The sequence below is a fragment of the Scatophagus argus genome, chromosome 17 (genome assembly GCF_020382885.2).
Source record: "Scatophagus argus isolate fScaArg1 chromosome 17, fScaArg1.pri, whole genome shotgun sequence".
NCBI classification, from domain to species: domain Eukaryota; kingdom Metazoa; phylum Chordata; class Actinopteri; family Scatophagidae; genus Scatophagus; species Scatophagus argus.
This window is the reverse complement of record NC_058509.1, coordinates 19,228,719-19,246,160: the sequence shown is the minus strand read 5'-3', so window position 1 is coordinate 19,246,160 and position 17,442 is coordinate 19,228,719. Positions and strand designations below refer to the sequence as shown.

The 17,442-nt window shown below is 43.3% G+C and overlaps 1 protein-coding gene across 1 annotated transcript in view; it reads left to right on the top strand.

The window, feature by feature from the left end:
* foxo6b (forkhead box O6 b) overlaps window positions 1-9,944 on the top strand; it is a 40,340-nt gene extending 30,396 nt beyond the window's left edge. Inside the window, exon 2 of the mRNA XM_046418170.1 lies at window positions 5,397-9,944. Coding sequence (XP_046274126.1) covers window positions 5,397-7,127 — 1,731 coding nt within the window. The 3' untranslated portion in view covers window positions 7,128-9,944. The remainder of the gene's footprint in view (window positions 1-5,396) is intronic.
* The last annotated feature ends 7,498 nt before the right edge of the window (window positions 9,945-17,442 follow it).

Sequence of the window (17,442 nt, the reverse complement as noted above, 5' to 3'; positions counted from 1 at the left end):
GTGTGTGTGTTGGGGGGGGGGGTGATCAAGGGATGTATATTTGAAGGTCTACTGAACTGGACTGATGATTCAGTTACTCTCTCTGTAGTCTGTTCAGGTCAAAATGCCAAGAGAAGTACGTGAAAGGGACACTCCACCCATACAGATGAAATTTCATGAAGATAACAACTCAATAAAAAACAATTATAAATTGTTGTCTATGGCTCTGCAGGGATCTTTCCAATCTTTGAAAAAACAACCCTGATGATGCTATCTGGGTCTAATGAAAGATGCTCTTGAGTTGCGTTATTGGACGTACAGTGTTTGTAGAGCTTGGCTACTACAAAGTCAAGGTATCCCAGCCTCTGCTACTTTGACTTCAGCCAAAAAACAGAATAAATTTAAAATTTAATAAATAAATAAAAAGGCTTTTGTTTAATACAGAACTTTCTGAAAGTTCAGCACTAAATTGCTGGAGGTCCCCTTTAAAGTACACTTCCAAAAACAAAACATGAAAAGGAGGATATATTTCACAGCCACCTCCAGATCCCTTCAAACCACAGAAGAAAGTTTTTAAACTTAGGAACCAAACACCACCAATATCCATGTTTCTCTTTTTCAGCTTTCAGTCATATTACATGGTCTTCACATGATTAAAATTATTATTTCATAAACAAATTAGGATGAGATTTAGGGTTAATTTACACACTTACAACCATCCTTTTGGATTAAATCATGCCCTGTGATGAAGACTGTATGATATAGTTAAAAGCTCCAGTGAAGCAATTGAGCACACTTTTAGTCAAAACTGTATTGCCAAGAATGAACTTGGTGATAATTAAATGCCCAGCTTTAACTGCACAGCATATAGAGTCATGCAGTGTGTAGTATATAGTTCTTAAACCCAGTCATGAATTGTTGCCCAGTTTGGCATTTTGAAAAAGGGGGAAAGCGTAGGAATTCTGTGTTTAGACAGATCTGTGTGTCCACAGGCCATTAGCTAACCACTGGACTGATGATCCCCTGACTCAGTGAAAGTAGCAGTGTGTCAGGGTCAGACTCAGTCACCATTTATGCATAATATACAGTAGTGGAGCTGAAAACAGTGCATCGTGTTCCCTGTAGAAGAGGAGGGTGGATCTGAGGACAGATTCTCTCTGCAACAGTCCATCTCCTCCAGCATTAGTAGAAAGGCAAAGGCTGAGAGCAGAGGGAGCACGCTTCCCCACTTCAGAATCAGTCTTTCTGACAAGTTAATATATAAGCTAAGGCAGGGATGGGCAGCTATGTGCCATGGAGGGCTGACAGTCTGCAGGTTTTATTCCAACCAAAGGCTATGCTGGAGCATTTCACTGATCAGCTCCCCCTCTGCGGCTGACACTGTGCTAATCAGTGACATCTCCTACTATATGGCCTTTGATTGCAATGATAACCTTGAGACTCTGCACCTTCACTTTGCATGTGACAGTCCAATCCTGCAGCCGAGTCACACTGACGTACTAGACTCATGCTGGACTCTAAATCATTTACGTGACAATCAGGAGGTTCTTTGACTTTTTTCTTGTCATCTTGTTGAGGTATTGTAGCCAACTAAAATGATCATGCATGAAGACATTGGAGAGAGATTTAGTGTGATGAGAACAGCAGCATATAAGAACAAAGTTTATATTTGTCTGAGTAGGACTGACTTCTGACCATTTTAACATCAAAATTAGTGCATGTATCTGAGCATTTAAATATGGACAAACCTGCTAAAAAGAAAATGACAAACTGCTCTCCCAATGCCATTAGTAGTCTCTCGAACTAAAAGCTGACTGACTGATTTTGATCAAGTGCTGCTTGAACAGAGATGAGCGAAAAACTATTTATGCACCAACGTGCAGAACTTTGAGACCCATCATAGCATCATGCTGGAAAAGACCATCCACCCGGGTGCCATGTTTCCATCACTGCCGATCGGAGCCGGAGCGAATAAATACCAATCGCAGAGCCATTTGACCCGGGAATGAATGCCGATTGTTCCCTTTCCCACTGAAGACAAAAGCCAGATGTTAGTCGGTGTCAGTGGGTTTTTTTGTCCTGTCTGAAAGTGGTATTAGCATTGGCTGCCTCTTAATGAGATGGAAATTCATAACATTCATGGTTTGGTTGTCTGTGTTCTCATTCAGTTTTGTTCTCACTGCATGTATGTCTAGCCACAGTACCACATCTCTCCAAACTGCACAACAAAAAACATTGTTTGAATTGAAAGTGTTTTCGGATCAGAGACCTGGTTGACAGGGCGACATCATTTGTGTGTGGCTTATGAAACTGTTGCAAATCCTAGTTGCCAAAATAAAGCTTTTCTGATCTGACAATGTGAAGGTTAAAGTTTGATTAGGTTTGGGCACAAAAACTACTTGGTTAGAGTTAAGGAAAGGTCATGGTTTGAGTCAAAATTAATACTTCATTAAACTTGATTCTTTATTGAAGACCACAGGAACAAAAGTAGAAAAAAGACTTAAACAGCTTTTGTCCACACAGTTATGATGAGTATAATTAACATTACAGATGCGTTTCCTTGATGAAATACACAGGAGTCTGTTATCTAAAGTGATTCACATTGCTAAAATTCCACCCACATAATTATGAGTATGCTTTGTTTCAAAAGTGCAGTCTATAAAGTTTAGCCTACAGCCTTTACTTTCATGTGTCTTCTTCTAGTTTGTTAATGATTAATTGGATTTTTGCTCTCTCGTGTTAGAAAACGACAGAAATCATCATATTTGTCAAAGAAACTAACATTAGGTGCTGATGATGTTGCACTGCATTTTTACCATATTAGCAGTTTCAGTACAGAAATATCTGTCTCAATTTTACAAGGATGTCAGTTTAATATATACAGAAGACAATGCAGAGAGCTGCCACATTATGATACTATACAATACATCAGCAGGTGACGGAACAGCAGTCTACTATTGTGGTTTAATTGTTGCTCTGGTAGTTGCAAGGAAGCCTGCTCTCCTCACACACACACACACACACACACACACACTGCTAATCACAGCTTGGTACAGCCAGTGAGACGTTGGGACTACTGGTGATTGAGCCTCCCTGGTGGATTGGAAGCAGGAATCTGACAGACTCAGATAAAAGGCTGTTTGGAGTTGCCTGCAGCATCAAACAGAATCAGCTGCCTCCCCTCCTCTCTTCCCCCCTTCTCCTTCCCACTATCACCTCCCCTCTCTTCATTTCCCCCTCTTTTGGTTTACTCTGTTTCCATGGCTACGCCCAGTCGGAGCCGTCATATTGTGGCGGAACCTGTCAGGGTGCCGCTCTCAGATCACCTGATGCGGGTCGCCTCCATGGCGGCCTCTTTCACATGGCGTCATCGTTCAATTTGGCTTTGATAAAGTGTGCGTTCTGTAGTGTGCCGTTGCTGAGAAGTGCGGTCAGCCCATTTCCCTGCCAAGCGTTGAGCATGTGCAATTTTACCGACCTGGTGTTTTGGAGAGGACCCCTCTGAACAGCAGAAAAAAAAAAACCAAAAACAAAAAAACCATAAATACCTCTCTCCTATCCAATTTTCACATATGTGTAGAGAGCATAGTCAAAGCAGCATGATTTGAGTGGAGGATGGGGCGAAATTACCTGTTAGGAGTCATGCTGAGGGGATGGATTTGTATGGAAGGGGCTTTTCTACATAATGAAAGTAGTAGTAGTATACAAGACTGATTTGAAACCCACTTGGAGCTGAATTTTCCCCGTAAATATTTTGTGGGAAACATATTACTTGCTGCTCTGGATACTGTGTTTTTCATAATAACCTCTCAACAACAAAGAGCCATCACCTCTTTTAGTTGCTTGTCCAGTTCCCAGCCATGTGGCTCTGTATTCTGCCAGAGTATGGGGGGGGGGGGTACATATGCTGACTATATGGATTGCGCTGAAGGGTGAAGTGTAAGCTGGCCCCCCATTGAGCACAGATTTGCATCTCCTGCTGTTTGTTTCCGATATTTTCTCGCCTTTCGGTGTGAATGAATGAATGAAAGAGGGGAGAGGGGGGAGAAAGGAAGTTGTGTAAGGTGATGAGACGATGGATGTGGGGAGGAGGAGAGAATGAGCAATGTCGTGATCAAGAGACGCTGGGACACAGGGAGGGAGATGAATGGGGCTGAGAGCAGGAAAATTGGACAGGAGGCGGGGAGTGAATGAAGATAGAGAATGGCTCGAGATATCAGGAGACAGAGATTGTGAGCTATGTACAGGTAATAAACAAGGCAGAAATAGATAGATATCTCCAGAGAGGAAAAAGAAAAGTGTGCGATGGTGCACATGGGGTGGGTGGTGGTGGTGGGGGAGTGGATTGTTCCTCCAAAAACATCAGAAAAGGAAAAAGCCAAAAGAAAGGAAAAAAGAGAAGGTGGAAAGCAAAAGGAGGGAAGCTGGAGAGAGTGTGAATAATGACACAAGTAGGAAAGATTTGGATGAACATGCTGTACTTAGAATAAGTTGGCCAGCTGAGATGATGTGTATCCCTGCTAAGCTCTCCTTTAGGCAGGCTTAGATCTCATCAACTCACTCCAGGTTGGCACTGGCTTCAAATGATTCTGCGGAGCCCTGGATTAACTATACAGCCGCCACTCAGGCACTTAAACAGGGGTCTGGAGAGGCTTATCCTATACACCCCACCATCCCCACCACCCCCTGCAGTAAACACCCACCCATAAACGCGACATCCATCCCCCTTCAGAGGATACGTGCAGGAAGACTTTATTTTAACGATATCTGCTATCGTTGCCTACGGTCATGTTAATTGTGCCATGATTTTAAAAGAGGTTAAATGAGCATGTCCCTCTCCTCCTCCCTCTCCTCATTTACTTCCTTTCTATCTTATTCTAGGCTTGTGTATGAGTGTTTCTTTTTTCATTCTGGTGCTCTTCCAGATCCTCTCCTGCCAAATCACACCTACCCTTCCCTCCCTCTCTGTCTCTGGTTGGATCTTAGGCTCCAATATTTGGAGGCCTTGCAATCGATATGGGCTGTCTGTGATTGGGTTGCCTCGCGTGATTCATTTCTGTAACCTTGGTGATGGTTTGATGTGGAGGCTGCACCCATGTCCATATTATGACTCAGTGAGCGTGTGTGGAGAGGAGAGGCTGGTCAGGGGAGGTATCGATTGGTCCTTCACTCTCCCTGCCCTCTTTGCTCTCCCCTCCATCACCCTCTCTTTCTTTATCCATCTTTTTTTCTCACTGTGCAGCCTTGATAGTTTGGCCATAATTTGAAATGACTTTGTGTTTTCAAGAAATGATTATTTAACCCTAAATGTTCCCTTGGGTGCTAATGTTTATCTCTTTTTTTCTCTCTCCATTTTGTGCCTCTTCCTCCCTCTCTCTCACATTCTTCTTCCCATCTATCTTTCTCTCTCATTTCAGAATTCAATCAGACACAATCTGTCCCTGCACAGTCGTTTCATCCGGGTGCAAAATGAAGGCACGGGGAAGAGTTCCTGGTGGATGCTGAACCCAGAGGGAGGAAAGATAGGGAAGGGACCCAGACGACGTGCGGCCTCTATAGACAATGGTACCCGTTATGTGAAGACCAAGGGTCGCATCAGCCGTAAGAGAGCAGGGGCCATGGGAGGGCTGGGAAAGGGACAAGGTCAGGGGGCTGGACCCATAATGCAAGGCTCTCCAGAGCATGGCAGCCCAGCAGGAAAAGGAGGTGTGGGCATGGGGGGTGAGGAATATGACACCTGGACAGACCTCCATTCCCGCACCTCGTCTTCTGCCTCAACGCTGAGTGGTTGCTTGTCCCCGATCCTGGCTGAGGCAGAAGCTGACGAACCAGAGGAGGGTGGGCTGTCCTGTTCAGCCTCCCCTCGACTGTATCCTAGCCCCACCAGCACCCGCTCTCCAGCTTTGGGTACTGGGGGTCACTGCCCCACTGTGGAGCTGCCCCAGCTGACCGACCTGACTGGGGCTATCAGCTTAGATGAGAGCGGCTACCCCCAGCCACCACAAATCAAATGCAATGGTTATCCCTACGTGCCTGGACCCAAGGCAGAGGGCTCTTACTGTGGGCCCATGTACGCACAGCCTTCCATGGGCATGCTCCGGCACCACACACCCATGGAGACCATCCAGGAGAACAAGCCAATCAGCTTCCAGCGCCCAATGAGGGGCTACTCAGAGAACAACGCCCTGCAGAGTCTGCTTACTGGAGGTACTCCTTACTGCAACAAAGACACAGTGCTGGGCCAGGGAAGGGAAACACACACACTAATGCCACAGGGGACCAACGGTGTTCATAGCCCACACAGCCACAATCAGAATCGCAGCCACAATCATAACCACAATCGCAGCCAAGAGCATGCTCACAACCCCAGCCTACACAATGGCCATGGCTCAGTTCATGACCAGAACACAACCCACCATCAGAACCACAATCAGGGTCACAAACACCAAGCCAGCCTCGACTACAGCCGCAGCCACAAGCCCCACCCTGCCCATGATTATGGTCAGAGTCATGAGCACGGTCACAGTAACAAAGTAAATGCCAGTCATGATCACAATGCCCGCTCCAATCACAGTCACATGCACAACCACAACCCCCACAACTCTCATAACCCTATGCACAGTGGACCTCACCCCCAGGCCCTCTCCCCACGGGTTAGCACGGACATCTTGCAGCCCTACAGTCTCAAGACCTCTAACCACTATGGACCCCGTCCTCACCTCCCCACATCGCCGTCTCTGCCACCCAACCCTGCCAGCGTCATGGACATTCCCCAGGACCCCTGCCGCCTGGCGTCTGCACCTCACCCCCGTCACCAGCCTTACCCCGGAGCTCACCATCAGGGTATGACTGATTCCTGGCATGGCTACTACCATAACAACCACCAGCCAGGGAGCACTGGATACCAGGGGCAACAGCACAACTCTCACCTTAGAATGGCTGCCAACGTGGAGATGGAGAATGTCCCTAGTAGCCTGGACTGTGATGTGGACTCCATCCTGCTCAGTGACTTTATGGACACAGAGAGCATGGACTTCAACTTTGATGGCTCTCTGTCCCAAGGCGTGGGCATGGGAATGGGCATGAGCTTGGGGGCATTTGCTTGCCCTCCACCAGCACACAACAATCAGAGCTGGGTGCCAGGGTGAACCAGTGCCCAAGGGTTTGGATAGACACATGACCGGAAAGCTGACCCACTGGGCCAGGCTGCTGGTGGGCTGTACCCTTGGACTGACTGACTGTGATTCTGTTTCTCTGAGACTGTAGAACAAAATATGTATTGTCATTTTGTTTCCTAGGGACTCCCTATACCCAAACCCTCACCCCTCCCATTCCATCCCCATTTATAAAGCCCTCTGTCTGCATACTGAACCTGCTCCTGACGAACCTAGTCTTAAAGCCCCCTTGTTCATGCCCTTCAGTTTTTGTTTTGTGTCTTTATGGTCTCTCTCAACCTGCCTGTTCTAAGCTCTCAAGCACTTTACATCCATCCTTTCCATACAGATGCAGTAACACAAAGACCAGGCAAAGTCACGTTGTGTGTTGGCTTAAGTTTAATGTATGCAAACCACTCTACAGTATTATCTCCTCTTTGAAAGGAGGTGTTGTTTTTGACTTGAGAACATGATCAAACAGTTGCATAAATATCTTTCAATGTAGAGGTGTTCTCAGTTTGGGGGTTAAAAGGCAGGAATGGCTTTGAGATTTAAGGATGAATAATAAAGGAGCCTTTCAGGAAAGAGGGAGTGAGAACTAAAGGGATGGAAGGATAGGAATGGAAGGGAGATCTAGGGTCACTGTGACTCTCCCTGGTGGACAGTGGTGTTTCCTGTTCATTTCATTGCAGGGGGACCGTCATCCATCAGGCAACCATCAACACCACTCCATTGAAATGCAACATCCCTTCTTTAATCTCCAAAGTAATGCCAGAGTGATGCATCACTATTGCAAATCTAATGCGCCACTCTATGTTTTTTCAACCCCCCTCTCTCTCCACAACTCCGGACACACTGGCTTAATGTGTTTTGGCGAAAGTGATGATTAAAGTCACTCTGCACTAAATGGGGGAGGGATTGAAAGTGGTGGTGTTGGGGAGGGGGGGCATTGAGGAGAGATGATAGGAGAGGAGAAATGCAAATATTCCCTCTGTGCCTCTTCCTCTCCATTTTGTGGATTTATGTAGCTTTCCCCATAATGAAATAAGCAACGATCAGAGCCTGCTGTACATCCTGCGGAGCTCTGTGATTGGCCTGAGCTCGGCTGCCTCAGCGTGGCGCCTTCACCAGCTGACCCCAGAACAGCTTAGTGAGCAGCTGTGGTCAGGCCACGATGGTGATGGGGCTGCCATCCTCAGACCCCAGGCAACCTCGTCTAATTCACTAACACCCAGGTTCAAGCCCACAATGTGCTTTTACTCTTGTGAATTGCACACTGATGAACAGTGTCAGCAGATTACTATTTGGTGCTATCTCTTCTTCCCAGGCACCCTCCTATCACGCCGCCCCATCCCGAGGTTACTCGGAGGGTAAACAAGAGTAATTAACCGCCAAACAAGATGGATGATTTATGCAAGTGTGTGTATTCGCTCATCGGCACAAAGTCATAATTCTTTCCCCCGCCAAGAACAAAGAGGGCGATTTTTGAGAGGTGATGCCCAGCGACAAGGTAAAGCGACTGGCAAGCGGTGTGCTTATAGCGTCCTTCAAGCCTCTCCTTTACAAGCATTCCCTGCTCTGTCCTGGCCATAGCTTTACTTTGCTATTGTCTTTTCTTGTGCTTGTTCTGTGATTGTGCAGTTGTCTGTCCTGTTTCAACACAGCTTGGATAGGAGCTTTCGTGTGCTTTTTATTTTCTTCATTCAAAAAGGGAAAACAAGCAAAGGGGACATTCACGAACCCCTGTCCTGGCACCTGTCCCACTCAAGACAGAGAGAATAAGAACAACAAGGAGATAGAAGAAAGGTAGACAGACACAGAGAGAGACTGAATGGGAGGCAGCTAAATGAGTAGGCAGGATCTGTGAGACTGAGAGAGATTTTCCTGCTCGGTTGCTTTCTGTAGAATGGGCTGTTTGAATCAGGCCAAATGTCAAGAGCTACTCAGCCAGCTCTGACAAGCTTTGACCAGAAAGCCACTTCTCCCTCCCGATCAAGGACAATGACGGGTATTTCCATACACATTTCTTTTGCTTTCTTCTTTTCTTTTCATTAGTTAAGATGGCCCATTGTTGTAACCCAACTGTAATTTGTTCTTTGGCCTGTGTGCACTTGTGTGTCAAGCTTCTTGTACGTGTGCGAGTGTGTTTGGGTGTGGGAGTGTGTGTGTAGCACAGTGATGTACAAGAACTGATTAAGGGAATATTGTTGAGAACTAACTTGCCCTGGTATTGTCCATGCCTTGATGAGTGCAGCATACATAATATATACACTTTATATTTATTGGTTAAAGAGACGGGTCTATGGAGGACCGCTCAGACCCCTTACTGCTTTGTCTTCGAGATGACAGAGGCAGAATGCTATTTCAGTTGGACTACATTTCATTCTGTACATAATCTATATTGAAAAAAAATTGTATTATAATTTTTTTGCAAATATCAATTTCTTTTCTAAAATGATGTATCTGCTCATCTGGTGACTGTAAAATAAAAACAAATAAGAACATACATTTTTTTTGTGAGTTTCTGTTATTTGCATACACAAATGTGCACGACTCTCAGGTGAAAACATACATGACTCTCTGACATTAGGTTCACAATCTGGATTCCGGAAACAGGAAAATAAAGGGAGAAACCTCAGTAAGTGATCCCACATTCATGGATGGATGTGCAATAGGTGCGAGATGCTGATGGAATACGTGTCTGCAGAGTAGAGAGAAATAGTAACAGTAAAACCACAATATGGAGAATCAGAAATATGGGAGTTAAATTAAGTGCAAGTGTATGATGCATACATCATTAACTGTGTGGGAGAGTATGTTTCTGTATATGTGTAAGGCTGTATGACTGTGAATGTGCATGAATGTTTCTACAGAGATCATGTATATATGTGTGTGTATGTTCATGCATGTGTGTTTGTGTGTCTATGTGTATATGAGGGAGCATGTGTGTATAATCTTTGTTCATATGTATATGAGATAGTATGAGTGTATGTGAAGATAATTTATGTGTTTTTCAGGGTATACATGTTCCTGTGTGTCTGTGTGTGTGTCTATCAGAGTGTGTATGACAGAGAGTCTAACACAACGGTATATCACCTCATAGTTCTGTTTTGGGACTATCTGAGTATATGTGTGTGTGTGTGTGTGTGTGTGTTTGTGTCTAGTCTAGCGTCTGTGTGATAAGGCTCGTTAGCAACCCGATGCCTTGCCACAGCTGTGTCTGTCCCAGTGGATGCTTCCTCACTGAGGGACTGACTGCATCTGCACTGCCATACTGTGCCACACACACACACACACACACACACACACACACACACACATACAGCTCACCCAATCACCTCTGCTGCTGTGGCATAAGCCTGTAGAGAGATAGTCAAAGTATTACATAGTTAGTTAGCAGCAGCTCACCTGACAAGATGGCTGATCCCTGTACACCTGGGAAGATGGCGGCACTCAGTGCCACACACACATAACACGCACACTGTCAGCAGCCAATAACACCTCTCCATCATCCCAAGCTCATGCCATTGTATAAAATATACCTCTCAGATGCTAGTTAGTTCATCTGCTAGAGAGAGGAAGGTTAGTGTGAGACAGAATGCATAATAAGGGCAGGCTCCTGCTGCACTCCATGCAAATTTGAAGCCTGACGTGTCAGAGCTGTGATGGATCTGTTCTGACAGACACGGTGACAGCCTGGTGACAGCAACTTAAAAACCTACACTTCTTCTCCCTCTCCCTCTCTCCCTCCTCGTATATATTTACAACTGACGCATCTCAATGCACTTTCCCTCCCTAATCTCCATGTTCTTCTGCAGCTAGTTCGGAGACGTCCCCATATTTCACAGGATATGGAATTTTGTGATCTGACAAAGGTTGTAGGCTGATATGTGAGCTCTGTACTGGTGTGTGATATCAGCATAAACTATATGGTTCTGTGTAATGTGTAGGGTCTGTCAGTAAATATCACTGAGACACACTCAAATTCTTCAACAAATCCCAGGAAAGTAATTTGACAACTCATCAGCCCTTTTGGGCTTAATCATGGAATCCATCCATCCATTTTCTATGCCGCTTATCCGTCAGGTTTGCGGGAGGGTGGGGGGTGGGGTGGCGCTGGAGTCTATCCCAGCTAACCACGGGCGCGGGGTACACCCTGGACTGGTTGCCAGTCAATCTCATGGAATCTAATTTTGCAAATAAATAGCAGATTATTTTGATTGCACTGTTTTTTTGAGGTTTCTATAATATTTATAATCTAACAAAAGAAACAGTCATATGTTCTGTATAAAAAGTACCATTAATACACATAAAATTCCACTTAGTTTAACAAAGAAAGATACTGATACTTAATAAGAGATATTGTTGCTGTGTTATCTATGACTGGTAATGCATTATAGTGTCTTTCTTTACACATGTTCAGCTGATGTTGCATGTTCATTTTGTTCCCTAAAAACCCGAAGAGGAAACAAGTGCCCTCACTAGTTTGTATGGTTCCAGCAAGCTTCACAGATGGTCATGATTTTTTTAGGTAAAATAAAATAAAATAATAAGAATAGCTGAAGGGAATTACACCACATGTAAATACACACGTACACACACATAAAGAGATTTAGGAGTTTGTTAGTATACCATTTGTAATGAAAGGCCAGTATCCTCAAATGCTGTCATAACTACGATCCATTTTCCAGAATATTAGTCATGTCAGCTTTAAACTTAAAACAGTATTGTTTTAGGCTTGGGCAATATTGAGATGATTCAGTTGTTCTTTTGAAGTCACACTGAAATTTAAACTCTCTTTCTGGTCAGCTATTTCACTTTGAGAGAGGAAGAAGAAGAAGAAGAAGAAGAAGAAGAAGAAAATAAAGGTATGTTTTCCATTTATTCAGTCCACAAGAGCTGATGGAAATGGCTGTTTCTGCTCACTAATACATGAAATCAGTGTATGAGGTGAAGAACACTATGTTATCCTCGTCATTAGGACACGAGCAGGTCTGCCACCAGGCATGGCCCTTTAGAAGAGTAAAACAAGCGGGTGGTAAAATCACAAACCCATTTTCAAAGTGTACCCATGGTTAGTTTAACTGGTGGTCACTGTAGGTCCATTTCAGCGAGTCATCAAAAAGAAGTATTGTTGCTATGGTTACTTACAGTTTAGTGTACCACCTAATGGTGTTCAAAATGTGTCCAGAGCTTTATTTAATGTGTTCTGCAGTCTTAATTAATACATTCAGGCCAAACAGAAACTAGTTTCTTTCACGGCCATTTTATGAAGTATTCTATGAGTCTAGACTAGAAGAATTGTCTCAGCCCGTGAAGTAGCACGCAAACTTGAGAGACATACAATTCTGAGATGAATTTCTTTTCATGGTAATGATATTCTTTCTGCACTTTGTATGTAATTTTTTTCCACAGAGGACTGAGTGTGACATTGGTGATAAGTGGACATACTGTACAGTTATGTGGTGTGATTCTGGCTCAGTGGCCACCTGATCCCATGCAGCTCCCAGAGAGCCACTGGGACAGGCTGATGGGACTTCCTACTGGCAAGTGTGTGTGCTCACTGCTGTGGTTTATTACAGCCGAGGCTCCCCGGGGATTCAGCTGATGGCCAACATCAAAGCAGTGCTTAGTATATTAAAACAGCAAGAATGTGGGTGGAGGTCATCTCCAATGAATTCTGCATCCTATATGGGACAAATGCCTTCAGCACGTTGCATGCACGCTCATTATGCATTCATGCAGCTATTGAACACTCCCTGTTTCCTCTTCAAATGATCTTTTTTTTCCGTGTCTTTAAAGGGAGCTTTTTTTTCTTTTTTGAGCGTGAATTTCGACAATTCAAACTTCCGCTCAATGACAAGCTTCGAGTCCCACGCTGGAAAAAGGTCCCATGTGTTTGAAGCATCTAGGCCGCTCCATCTTTTTGATCAGTGGCTCGGCTGTGAATTCTGCAGATCAGAAAGTGGATCAGAGGCTCCCTGGGGACCGCCATTTACGCCTGCCACCAGCAGAGGATAGAGAACGTAATTAAGAGTTTGTTAAGATGCCCAAATTCCTTCTCATTTCCACCCGCCTCCCTCCATCCGCCTCCCATCCCTCCTCCTCCTCCTGCTCCCAGTAGCTCTGATCTCGCCACAGATTAAACCTCTCATTCCCTGAGAATACAGAGCCATGGAGGGGAGCTGCATCTCCAGCCACACAGGCTGATTATCTTAAAGAGTAATTAGTGAGTGTAACAATCTCAGAGACAGAGCGCTGTGTCGACATGATGGAGATGGATTATTCCAACTGGGGTGTACACAGGCCCCTCTGAAAGGCACAAAAAAGAAGAGTGCATGTGTTGCATGTGTGTTAATTATCAGTGTCACTCACTCTTTATGTGTCTTTATGTGCTTCTTAGTAATTACTGTTCATGTATGTGCATGTATCAGTGTCAGTCAGTCAGTCAGCAAGCAACTTCAAACCACCGCAAGGCAACAATTATCCCCTCAATAATACGCAGCTCAGGCTTAGTACATACTGTGTAAGATTTGATACTGAATGTTAATTGATCTGGAAGTTTATTGTTACATTTATGGGGGAGGGTGAAGACTTAACAACAGCTTTTTTTCACTCTGCATCAGAGTGTTTTTAATATTCTAGTAATATTATTGGTCTTATCAACAGGAAGACAAAGGCAAAGGAAGCTGCATGACAGATGTTGGTAAAGAGGTCTTAAAATGTCTCTTATCAATAAACGAATATTTTTATTACACTGTTCCTCATTATCATCCCTTTACTCAAATTCTATGGGCTCAAAGAGTTATTATTAATTAGCTGAATTTAAAATGGGCACATAAGGAAAAGTTACGGAGATACCTGAGGAGCAATAAGACCCCATAACTTTAGGGTAGTCACTCCCTGGTCCAGGACCTGGTTGGATGTGATTGTAAGCTGTGGTGTCCTAGCTGTTTGTGAGTACAAACCATTTATAAAGAGGTTATTTATAATTTAGTAAGTGGAGATTTACTAAAGGAAAACAGATTGCTCCATACAGAATTGTTCTCACATAGAAACTTGTCAATAAGTATATTAACCCAGTAGGCTAACTAGCAATTGTAACTCTTGTGTCACTAACTGATGTGGCTGACTACAACCTGTACCATGAGGGTCGCATGACCAATGTAGCCAACTAGCACTACTACTGGAGAGTTAAACTGCTAGTATGTTTGATAAAAATTAGCACAATGGACCTGTTTCAATTGCAACAGGTTTTTGACATTTAGATATTTCAGTGTCATTAAAATATTTCATGGCATACAGTGAGTTTAATATTGTGTACTGCACTATTGCACCAACCACTTTAGGACAGCACTGCTCCACTGCTATACATATACAATGTGTGAATATTCTGTTTTTAGTATTTAATACATTATATTCGACTTGTATATTCATTGCATATTTTGTCTTTAGTCTTTATTCTGTACTGAGACGGAGCAATTTTGGAATTTCAGTCAGTAATCAATCAGTAAAGGATTACCTTATCTTATCTTATCTTCTATTACAAACTTTTAATCATAAATATTGTCATGTCATGTCGTAAGTCAGAACTACATTTACAAAGATTTCTTAGTTCAGTTTAATATATTGTTTATTGTAAACGTTAGAACATATTATGGTGCAGCTGCTGACATTACTGTTACTTCATGTTTAAAAGTCACCAAGAAGTCAGGGAGGATTTTGAATACGCATATGAATAACTGGTCTGATTCTATCTTGTAGTGTAATTCCAGATGAGCGCACAGAAAGGACCCATCGGACAGCCGGTTCTGATGGAGGTAAATGGAGTGGAGGTGAGTGGTTTGTGTCAATCAGACACTGAAATGACAGCTGCCAGATGCAGAGAAAAGGAACTGATTTTCTTTCAAACACAGAGTGTTGTAGACACATACAATTCATACTAAAGTAGACAGAGGAAACATTTACAAGAAACTAATACTGTGACGTGTATTCAATCAGAGAGTTAACAAAATATAAAAACGGAATAGATTTCCAGAGTGACAAGATGAGCTCATGAAGGTAGTGGCAAAATCTGGTTGGTTGATCTGAAAAAAAGTGAACACTGCACTGGAAATTTTATGATCTTAACAGTTAAAGTTATTTCACTAAAGACGTCCTCTTTGAGACTATAGCAGCTTGTAATGCCTCCAAATCCAAAAATTTCCTCCCAGCTCACTGGTGATCTTTAAAATTTCAATATATATTTAATCAGTGTTCCTGAGAAACCTTTCTTCATTTTTCCTCATTTTATTAATTTACCAAAAGAAAAAGTGAAGAGTGTCCTAATCAACTAATGTCCCAGTTTTGTCTAATGAAATTAATCAGGCTTTTCTTCACTTAAATACTATTGACAATAGTCTGCTGGGAAAAATAAATAAAAAAATAAAAAAATCCATTGTCCAGTTAATACCTTCCGGCCTACTGCTGTCTGCAGCTGTTCATTGACAGGCAGTCTCTGTTGTCTTACATGTGATAACTGTCAAAATTTCTTTACAGAGATCATCGATCCATGTAAAATCTGAAGTACAGAGATTCTGATAGGAACAGGAATCTCTTCTGGGTAATTTAAAATAAGACAGAGGAGGACATGAGGGTTTGTACTGTCCTTCATGTGGACCAGAAATACTGCAAACAATCGGTTTTGGTGATTCTAAACAAATGATTAGTAAATGATTACTAAATACTGAGCATCAAGTGCCCGGAGAGCATATTAGGGGTTAAGTGCCTTGCTCAAGGGCACATCAGCCGTTGATGTATTTTGGGGCATTCATAACTTTAATGGACTGGACAATCAGAGAAAGTGATGGGAAGTGGGGGGGAGACAGGCATGCAGCAAAGGACCGTGGACTGGACTCAAACCATGGGCATGGCTTTGAAGGGATTCCCATCTGCCATTCTGCCATGCATTAATCCCATTTTGTGCTATTCTTATACTTCTGCTCCCCTACATGTTTAAGTAGAGAGCGTGGTACACAACACAGCACATACAGTAGAAAGGCCATAAAAGCAATACAGGCTCCTGTATAAGATAAAAAACTGAAAAATAGAGGAGCAAGTCCAGCACAAATCAAATCTGAGCAAATGATAAGTGAAATTCAAACTTAATGCTTTTCTGAAAATATTCTATGTTTTTCCTGATGTTCACCCCCTAACACCTGGAAGTCACAGTCCTTGTGTGAAGCTCTATGTTGACTGATTGCGTGTATATAATCACTTGGTCTGTAACACATACTGAACTCTGAGATCCTACCTCTAGCCATTTTCTGCTTCCCCTGGGACTTTTTCTTGTTGACTCCATGTTGAGATGCCAAAACAAGCAGGAGAGAAAACAGATCAATGAAACACCATATCAGATGATGGAACTGCTGCGAGAGAGGAGTGTTAGCAGAGAGGAGTGAAGATCAGACTGGCCAAACAAGAGTGACATCATCGGCTCTTACAACAACCATCACAGCACAGATTTTGTTGGTCGTTTGCTCGTGATCCGACTTTAAAGTGACTATAAAGCTCTGATCTTTTTGATTGACCATCCAAACCTTTGCTGGTCCATTTTGTAGCCTATACAGAATGTCTTCTCTAAGTATCACTCTTTATTACCCTGTAGCCAGCCTGTGTTTTAAAAATACAGGTCCCAGGTACAGGTGCGGGTTTGAAAATACAGGTTCAAAATGACATGTATAGCCAAATCATCACATCCAGAGTGGCTACAATGTGTTGTTCACAGTACACCGAAACAAAGAAGAATAAAGAAGACAATTCGTACAAATAGTGCCTATCCCAAGGCTTCATGAATCTACGTTCTAAACAACACTGGATGAAAAAAAGACAGAGAGAGACTGGAGGAAGCAAGAAGAACAGATCAGGAATGTCTGCTGGGTTCTGAGGCAAGACAGATCAGTTCAGGTGCTTTCATTGCTACCCAGCTAAAGGGTACCTCTGTACAGGTGGTACGTTCGCTGTCTGGACACACCACCCTGGGTGGTCAAATCTGAGTGAATAATGCAAAACCAGAAATTGGCTCTGCATTCTACATTCTGAACACACGTTAATACAGAACATATGACTGAATGTTTTCTTTGTGAAATGTACATCTGTTATACTTTTGGATTCCGTTTCCTGTTTTATTTTGTAAGTTTCCCTCTTCATTAAATTTAGTTTTTACTAAACGTAATGGCCTAGAGGTTGAGGTCGTTGAACACATAATGGAAAAGACCAAGAAATGGGCCCCTCCAATACCCATCGTTAGTATCACTCATACTGTTTGATT